General features: G+C 44.3%; 1 protein-coding gene across 1 annotated transcript; it reads left to right on the forward strand.

Annotated features, from left to right (window-relative positions):
- The first annotated feature begins 1,754 nt into the window (after positions 1-1,754).
- On the forward strand, positions 1,755-2,471 carry LOC142640105 (uncharacterized). The gene has a single exon (XM_075814198.1). The coding sequence runs from the start codon at positions 1,755-1,757 to the stop codon at positions 2,469-2,471; it is 717 nt and encodes a 238-aa protein (XP_075670313.1).
- Positions 2,472-10,249: the final 7,778 nt, after the last annotated feature.

Here is a 10,249-nt window from a genome sequence, read left to right on the forward strand (position 1 = left end):
GCAGAATGATACGTATAGCGGCACACCCGTCGCCTTTTGAACAAGTAGAGGCCCACCTAGTAGAAACCATGTTTTATGATCAATGGGCACCATCTAGAGAAAGCTCAATGTCAAAACCAAGAGGCACATTTGTCCCTAGATGGGAAGACATTCGCGGTGACCCAGAACCTAATCTAAGAGAATTACTGTCTCAGAAGAAGAAGAGAAAGAAGTACCCACTGTAGAGCTGGATGATACACCATAATTTGTTAGGGTACAAGGACTTAATGGCAGGATTGTGTATAAACTATGAAGGTGCGCGAGGCCCATGAGTGAAACACAAGCGGGCCCTAGACAAGAGGGGCAACACGAAAGCCTAGTGTGTTGCGTAGCTTAAGAAGGCTCAGAAGAAGAAAGTAATGAAGAGAAAGATGAGGTTATAGCAGATAAGGATGTACAGATTATAGTAGAAGAGGAGTTAGAGGAAGTCAACCTGGGATCCGACTCACAGGAACCAAGGCCCATCTCAATCAGTTCAAAGTTCTCAGAAAAGGAAAAGTCAGAATTGATACAGCTGTTGAAGGAGTACAAAGATGTCTTTGTGTGGATTATAGTGAAATGCCAGGATTGGATCCTGGGCTAGTAGTGCATACGCTAAATGTGGATCCAGAGGCCAAGCCAATTGCCCAGCCTGCCAAAATATTCCACGTCGAAATAAAAGGGCAGATAGTCAAGGAGGTACAGAAGCTATTAGCCACAGGATTCATCAAACCCATCCAATATCCACGCTGGTTGTTCAACATAGTGCCAATAAAGAAGAAGAACGAGCAGATAAGATGTTGCGTAAACTTCAGGTATCTCAACATGGTATGCCCAAAAGACGAATTCCCACAGCCAAACATGGACTTATTGATAGATTCTGCGGCAGGAAGCACCATGTTTTCCTTCATGGACGGATTCAGTGGGTACAATCAGATCAGAATAGCGCCACAGGACGTAGAAAAGAGTGCTTTCAAAACACCTATAGGCAACTTTTACGATACAGTAATGTCATTTGGGTTAAAGAATGCAAGTGTAACTTATCAACGAATAACGGCTGTATTCCATGACATAATGCATCGAGAATTAGAAGACTATGTGGATGACATAGTGGTAAAATCAAAAAAGCGAGAAGAACATGTCCAAGTGTTGAGGAAGATATTTGAAAGATGTAGAGCTTTCAAGCTAAGAATGAACCCGCTCAAGTGCGCATTCGGAGTGTTTTCAGGAAAATTCTTAGGTTTCCTGGTTCACAGCAGAGGAATAGACGTAGACCCGACCAAAGCTACAGTCATAGCAACTATGAAGCCTTTAGGCACAATAAAGGAATTGAAAGCTTTTTGGGGAAGGTCTCATATATCCGAAGATTCATCCTCGGATTGGCATCCATTACCTCTGCTTTCATTAAACTGCTCAAAAAGCCCCAAAACTTTGAATGGGGAGAGACACAGCAGGCAGCCTTTAAAAGGCTACAGCAGATTATGATGAACCTCCCTACTGTGCAAGCTCCAATCCGTAGGAAGCCACTGTTGTTGTACTTAGCCACCAACCAGTATGTTGTAGGCGCGTTGATCGCCCAAGAGGTCGGAGATGGTATGGAACAACCAGTTTATTACATCAACCGAGCTCTATAAGACGCAGAAACCCGTTACCCAAGGGCAGAGAGGGCATGCTTGGCTATCGTGTATGCCTCACAAAGGTTACGTCATTATTTCTTGGCCTACAAGGTATGGCTGATGACTAAGTCCCACGCCATCAAAGCCTTATTACAACAGTCAATTCTTTCGGGCAGAATATCCCAATGGTTGCTACAATTGTCACAGTATGATCTGAAGGCAGGAAAACCCAAGGCGGTAAAGAGCCAAGCTATAACAGATCTGTTGGCACAGTCCCCAAGAGAAGAAGAATTCCCGCTAGATGATGAAGTCCCAGGAGAAGTAGCCGTGGCAAAAGAGGTCAGAGAACGGTGGGTAATGAAATTTGATGGGTCTTCTACCACCCAATCAGGGGGAGTGGGGGTAGTTCTGTATCATGAAGAAGACGAGGTTGTGGCATTATCATTCAAATTAGAATTCTCCTATTCAAACAACACGGCAGAATATAAAGCCTATCTAACTAGGTTAGCCACGGCCCTTAAAATGGGGGTCAAACACTTAAGAGTAATAGGAGATTCAAACCTAGTGGTCTGCCAGACCAAAGGAAGCTTCTCTTTAAAGCAACTTAGTCTAGCCCCGTATAGGGAAATGGCCCAGAAGATGGAGAAAAAGTTTTTGACCTTTGAAATAGAGCACACTCCGAGGAGCAAAAACCGGTTCGCAGATGCCCTGGCCACATTAGGCTCACAAATAATCTTCGAAAGCGAAAGCACCAGGACAGAAGTCAGCAAAAGGAAAGAATCTATTATCGAAGTATTGAAAAAAAGGTTCCAGGAAAAACAATGTGAAGAGGATTGACAGAATCTCATAAGGGAGATCTTGATGAAGGAAGGAGAGCCTGCAGAATTAAAGGTACTAAAAGATTATGCCCTGGTAAGAGGAGAGCTATACTGCAAGATGCCAGATGGGGTCTTGTCTAGATGTGTGGGGCAAGAGGAGGCTCAGAGAAAGTTGAAGGAAATGCACGACAAGACGTGCGGATCATGTGGAGAGATCAACCTTTACCGCAGACTTCAAAGGGCAGGCTTTTATTGGCCAAGTATGGGAAGAGACGCGAACCAAGTCCAAGTCCGATGCGAGACCTGCTAGCTTGCGGCAGGCAAAGAAGAAAGCTATGTGGTGTTCGTCAGTGAAGACTGAAGAAAACCGTTCGCCTAATATTTAGCAGAAGGTATCCTGCCACAAAAGCACAGCGAGCGATACAAGCTTCAAAGGCTGGCAACACGTTACTTTCAGCACAATGGAGTCCTCTTCAAAAAAAGGGTATGACAGAGACCCACTACGTTGTTTGGGCCTCGAGGAAGTAAATAGTATGATAAAGGAAGTGCACGCGGGAGAATGTGGGAAGCACCAAGGGAAGAGGAAGTTATACAGATGTCTGCTGCAGATGGATTATTACTGGCCTGCCATGAAAAAGGATACGGCAGAATTTGTGAAAAAATATCACAGCTGTCAAGTACAAGCCAGCTTAATTCACACCCACCCTCAGAATCTACACAGTATGATTTCCCCATGGCCAATCCATACTTGGGGGCTTAATTTGGTAGGGCCAGTTAACCCACCATCACGCAGCTACATATGGATCCTGGTGGCTACAGAGTATTTCACAAAATGGGTAGAGGCAATGCCACTTCGTAAAGTCATGGGAGGAGCAGTGGTGAACTTCATCAAGGAAAATATAATTGTAAGGTTCGAGGTACCTCATAGAATTTCAGTGATAACAGCACGCCGTTTATCAACAGTGACGTGAGGAAGATGCTGGAATTCTACCAGGTCAAACACCACCGATCATCACCCTACTACCCACAAGAAAATGGGCAACCAAAGGCGACAAACAAAACCCTTATAAAGATCATCAGCAAAATGAGTCAAGAGTATATAGGAGGATGGGCAATGCATCTGCCAGATGCCCTTTAGGCCTACAGAAATTCGCCGAAGTCAGCCACGGGATTCTCACCCTTCTCTCTAGTCTACGGAATAGAAGTGATGAGCCCAGTGGAAGTAATGACCCCTTCCTTCAGGGTTATGTGAATGAAGGAGAAGGAAAAAGAGAAAGAGGTCTCTATGACAGAAAGGTATGAGGACTTAGAAGGGCTCGACGAGAAGAGAGAAGAAGCTCAGGAGCGTAGCCGTAGATATAGACAACGGATGACAGAAGCCTACGACAAGATGACTAAAGAAAGGGTGTTCGCAGAAGGACAACTCGTGTTGAAGGTGGCAGACTATGTCAGGCTAGGCATGGCAAGACCGTCTAAGTTTGAACCAAAATGGGAAGGACCCTTTGTGGTAAGAGAGGCACACCCCACTAGGTATTACCGTGTGACCCAGATGGATGGTAATGACCTGATGGATCCCATCAATGGGAAATGTCTAAAGTGTTATTATGCATAGAATGAGGAAGAACGAGAAGTCACGAAATCACCCATTGCTTTTTTTTTTTTTAATGAGTCTTATGTTTCCCTTTTGTTTTCTTTTCAAGTGACTATGTCATAAGACAATGAATTGTAACTTGCTTTCATGAAATATGCAATGAAAAGTTATGAAGCGATATAAAATATTCTATGTCATAGCAGTAGCAAAAAGAAAGGAAACAGTAACCAAGTGTAGCATCTTATAGTTACAAAACTCAAACTATGGCAAACTTGCCAAATGAGTGCTAAAAAATAAAAAACAAAAATAAAAAAAAGGGAAATATAAAAGGTACTAGATAGAAAAGGAAGGGAACTACATAATCATCAACGAAGTCCAAAGATAAGGGTCTGGTCTCCAAAATGGCTGGAACCACCACCACCAGTGCTAGAAAGAAGGCGCTCACGACAACCTCCAAGTCTGCCACCTCCTTCTTCAGAACTTCAAGGCGTGTGTCAATGGCATCAATGGCAAGCTGAACCTTCCTCATAAAAAAGGCACGAGCAATCTAACAAAGATGGTCCAGGATGAACTCTACAGCAAACCCCACACTAACAAGCTCCTGGACCGCGGCCCTTCACTACAGGATCCTCTCGGCAAAAATGGTGTCAACAAAATTATGCTCAATATCATTCATCACACTCCCTAGTAGTTTCAGAAAGTGCTCCCTAGTAGAACGGCCATATCGAAATCCTTGCATAAAGTCTCCGCGGCTGCTGTAAATCGCCACGGGGTGAGAGGCGCAATCCTCAGGAATCCTAAAGCTGTGAAAGTCAACATAGGGAGGCCCGGAACCCCAAAAGTTCGCAGGATCAAGGTCATTGACCTTGTGTTGGTTGAAGCAAGCAAAGAAGACTGCGGCCTCACTCGCTAGATCCGACACTGTGGCAAAACTGCTATCCACCTCAAACTAAGAAGGAACGATGGGAAGCGGACTTGGCAGAAGGTGTAAAAAGTGGAATAAGAAAACAAAAGGCAAGCAAATTGAAATTCATAGAGAATGGGTGAGGAAGAAAAGAGGAAAAGAGGAACTCGCCAAGGTCTGTGAGAATGGGTGCTATGGGAACGACAGAAACAGGTGCTACAGGTACTGCAGGGGAAGTGGTTGTAGGCATTTCTTTGTCTACTGCAACCTCTGGCTCTTCAGAGGTCTCTGCAATCAAAAAAAAAAAAAAGGGACATGCAAACTAAAGGGAGACCGCAGTAGAGGGAGTAACATAAATATATATATAAAGAGGAGATAGAAAAAAAAAAGGGGGGGGGAGAAAGAGAAGTTCAGCAATACGAAGAGAAACATACCTATGAATTCGGCCTCATGCTCAGAGCCCTCCTCTTCTTCTCCTTCGGATTCGGAAATCCTTTTCTTTTTGGCAGGTTCATCATCAGGGTCCTCAAGAACATCCTCAGAAGACAAGTCCACATCAAAACCACGTATGGCAGAACTAGGAATGGAGGAAGGGATAACTACTAAGGAGGAGCCATCCTTCATGGCCTAGGATAGAGACGCAAAAGGGTCACTGATGGAGATAATAGTGTGACCGAAGAGACAGCCTCGGCCTAGACAGCAATAGCAGGGATGGCCCTTTCTTGGAAAGTGGGTGTTGAAGCAGGAATGGGAATAATCTCACTAACCCCCTCGACAGGAACTCCCTGTGGGGCAGCAGGAGTGGCAAAAGTCACAGCAGGGAACACCACATCCGCCCCGTCAAAGAAACCCTCCATAGGTGTACCCATGGTGGCAGAAATCTCTTCAGCCGTGGGGCGATACACAAAGATGGGTTCAAGCTCGGCCTGAGAAACAAGGGCGAAGGTTAATGACATATGTAAAAAAAAAAAAAAAAAAAAGGAGAAAAGAAAAAGGGGAAGAAAGAGACATAATTCAAACTCGGGCTCGTTGAGTGAAATAGGATAGGTAGCAGATGAGTCTTCCTTGTTCTTAGACTGTGAAAAAAAAAAAAAAAAGACAAGAAGAAGGAAACGAGCCAACAGGAGCACAAGGTTAGCCGCAAGAAGAGTCCTATACAAGAATAATAAAAAATAGGAAAATTTAGAGATGACATACTCTCCGCTCAGTAGTTATGGGTGCTTGAGGAGGAGAAGTCTTCCTTTTACTGCCTTGGGTCCTGCTGGAAGGAGGAGCATCAGTAGATGGCCGAGGAATGGTGGGCCTGGTCTTGCCTGTGGCAGAACCTCTACTGGAATGGGTGCAAACAAGATTCATCAAACCCATCCAACATCCACGCTGGTTGTCTAACATAGTGCCAGTAAAGAAGAAGAACGGGCAGATAAGGTGTTGCGTGGATTTCAGAAATCTCAATAGGGTCTCCCCGAAAGATAAATTCCCACTACCGAACATGGATTTACTGATAGATTCTGCGGCAAAAAGCGTCATGTTTTCATTCATGGACGGATTCAATGGGTACAATCAGATCAGAATGGCACCGAAGGATGCAAAGAAGACTGCCTTCAGAACACCTGTAGGCAATTTTTACTATACAGTAATGTCGTTTGGGTTAAAAAATGCAGGTGCAACTTATCAACGAACAATGACGGCTATATTCCATGACATGATGCATCAAGAATTAGAGAACTATGTGGATGATATAGTGGTAAAATCAAAGAAGCTAGAAGAACATGTCCAAGTGTTGAGGAAGGTATTTGAGAGATGTAGAGCTTTCAAGCTAAGAATGAACCCTCTCAAGTGCGCATTTGGAGTGTCTTCAGAGAAATTCTTGGGTTTTCTTGGTTCATAGCAGAGGAATAGACGTAGACCCGGCCAAAGCTACAGCCATAGTAACCATGAAACCTCCAGCCACAGTAAAGGAGTTGAAAAGTTTTTGGAGAAGGTCTCATATATCCGAAGATTCATCCCTAGATTAGCATCCATCACCTCTGCTTTCAGCAAGCTACTCAAGAAGGGGCAAAGCTTTGAATGGGGAGAAGCACAGTAGACGGCCTTCAAAAGGCTACAACAGATTATGATGAACCTCCCTACTGTGCAAGCTCCAATTCGCAAGAAGCCAATGTTGCTATACTTAGCCACCAACCAGTATGCCATGGGCGCGTTGATCGCCCAAGAGGATGGAGATGGTATTGAGCAACCAGTTTATTACATCAGTCATGCTCTAAAAGACACAGAAACTCGTTACCCTAGGGCGGAAAGGGCATGCCTGGCTATCGTGTATGCCTCACAAAGGTTACGTTATTATTTCTTGGCCTACGAGGTGTGGCTGATGACTAAGTCTCACGCCATCAAAGCCTTATTATGACAACCGATTCTCTCTGGCAGAATATCTCAGTAATTATTACAATTGTCGCTGTATGATCTGAAGGCGGGAACACCCAAGGCAATAAAGAGCCAGACTATAGCAAATCTATTGGCACAGTTCCCAAGAGAAGAAGAATTCCCGCTAGATGATAAAGTCCCAGGAGAAGTAGCCATGGCTAAAGAAGTCAGAAAACAGTGAGTAATGAAATTTGATTGCTCCTCTACCACCCAATCAGGGGGAGTAGGAGTAGTTTTGTATCATGAAGAAGACGAGGTTGTGGCATTATCATTCAAATTAGAATTATTCTGCTCAAACAACAGTAACGTAAGGATTATCAGTGACAATGGCACACCATTTGTTAACAGTAACGTAAGGAAGATGTTAAAATTCTACCAGGTCAAACACCATCACTCATCACCCTACTACCCGCAAGGAAATGGGCAAACGGAGGCGACAAACAAAACCCTCATAAAGATCATCAACAAAATGAGTCAAAAGTATACAGAAGGATGGGCAATGCATCTGTCAGACGCTCTCTGGGCTTACAAAAGTTCACAAAAGTCAGCCACGAGGTTTTCACCCTTCTCTTTAGTCTACAGAACGGACGTGGTGAGCCCAGCAGAAGTAATGACCCTCCTTGCGGGTTATGCAGATGCAGGAAAAGGAAAAGGAGAAGGAAGTCTTTACGGCACTTAGAAGGGCTTGACGAGAAAAGGGAAGAAGCTCAGGAACGCAGCCACAGATATAGACAAAGGATGACTGAAGCTTATGGTAGAATAACTAAAGAGAGAATATTTGCGAAACGACAACTTATGTTAAAGGTAGTAGACTACGTCAGGCGAGGCATGGCAGGACCATCTAAGTTTGCACCAAAATGGGAGGGACCCTTTGTGGTAAGAAAGGCACATCCCACTGGGTATTACCATTTGACCCAGATGGATGGCAAAGACTTGATGGATCCTATCAATGGGAAGTGGCTGAAGCGTTATTATGCGTAGAAAAAGAGGAGGAAGAAGGAGAGGTTACAAAATTATCCCTTTTGTTTAATGAGTTTTATGTTTCCCTTTTGTTTTCTTTTCAAGTGATTATGTCGCAAAGTAAAAAAATTGTAATGTGCTTTCATGAAGTATGCATTGAAAAGTCACGAAGTATTATAAAAAACATTTTATGTCATAGCAGTAGCAAAAAGAGTAACAAAGTGTAGCATTTTATAGTTACAAACCCAAACTGTGGCAAACCTGCCAGATAAATGCTATAAAATAAAAATAAAAAAAAAAGGGAAATATAAAAAGTACTAGATAAAAAAAATAAAAAATAAAGAAACCACATCGTCATCAACGAAGTCCAAATATAAGGGTCTGGTCTCCAAAACGGCTAGATTCACCAATGCTGGAAAGTAGGCACTCACAACGACCCTCCAAGTCTGCCACCTCCTTCTTCAGAACCTCAAGGCGTGTATCAATGGCATCAATGGTAGGCTGAACCCTCCTCATGAAGAAGGCTCGAGTGATCTCACGGAGATGATCTAGGATGAAATCCACAACAAATCCCACGCTAACGAGCTCCTGAACCGCGGCCCTCCACTGTAAGATCCTTTCAGTAGAAATGGTATCGAAAAAATTATGCTCAATGTTATTCATCATGCTCCCCAGCAGTTTCAGAAAATGTTCCCTGGTAGAACGGCCAAATCGGAATCCCTGCATAAAGTCACCACGACTGCTGTAAATCGCCACCAAATGAGAAGCACAATCCTCAGGTATCCTAAAACCATGAAAGTCGATATAAGGAGGCCTAGAACCCTAGAAGTCCACAAGATCGAGATCATTGACCTCATGCTGGTTGAAACGGGTAAAGAAGGCTACGACCTCATTCGCCGGATCCGAAATTACGGTGGATCTGCTACCCACCTCGAACTGAGAAGGAACGGTAGGAAGCAGACCTGATAGAAGAGGTGAAGAGTGGAATAAGAAATCATGAAGCAAGCAAACTGAATTCATGGTGAAAGGATGAGGAAGAGAAGGGAAGAGAGAGAACTCACCAGAGCCTGCAAGAATGGGGGCTATGGGAATAGCAGGATCAGGGGCTGTGGGAATGACAAAAACGGGTAAAGGTGATACAGCAGAAACGGGTGCTACAAATGTGGTAGGAGAAGTGGCTGAAGGCATATCTTTGTCCGCTGCAACTCCTGGCTCCTCAAAGGTCTTTGTAATCAGAAGAATAGACATGCAAAATAAAGGGAGACCGCAACAGAGGGGTGACATAAATATATACGCATAAAGAGGAGATAGAAAAAAAAAAAAAAAAGGGGGAGGAGTTTAGCAAGATAAAGAGACACATACCCATGAACTCGGCCTCATGTTCAGCACTCTCCTCCTCTTCTTCAAATTCAAAAATCCTCTTCTTCTTGGCAGGTTCATCATCAAGGTCTTCACGAACATCCTCGGACTCCTCAGAAGATAGGTCCATATCAGGCCCAAGTGTGGCAGAGATAGGAATGGAAGAAGGGGTAACCACTAAGGAGGAGTTATCCTTCACGACCTAAGATAGAGCCGCGAAAGGGTCACTGGTAGAGATGACAAGGGGTGTGGCAGGAGAGACAGCCTCGGTCTGAGCAGCAGCGGAAGGAACGGCCTCTTCCTGGGGAGTAAGCGTTTCAGCAAGAATGGGAGTGGTCTCACTAACCCCCTCGGCAGGAACTCCCTGTGCGGCAGCAGGAGTGGCAAAATTTGTGGCAGGGAACGCCACATCAGTCCCATCGAAGAAACCCTCCATAGGTGTAACCATGGAGGCAGAAATCTCCTCAACTGTGGGGTGATACACAGAGATAGGTTCGGGCACGGCCTAAGAAACAAGGAGGAAGGTTAATGACATATATGTAAAAAAGAAAAAGGAGAGAAA

Source organism: Castanea sativa, chromosome 6, assembly GCF_040712315.1.
Source record: "Castanea sativa cultivar Marrone di Chiusa Pesio chromosome 6, ASM4071231v1".
NCBI classification, from domain to species: domain Eukaryota; kingdom Viridiplantae; phylum Streptophyta; class Magnoliopsida; order Fagales; family Fagaceae; genus Castanea; species Castanea sativa.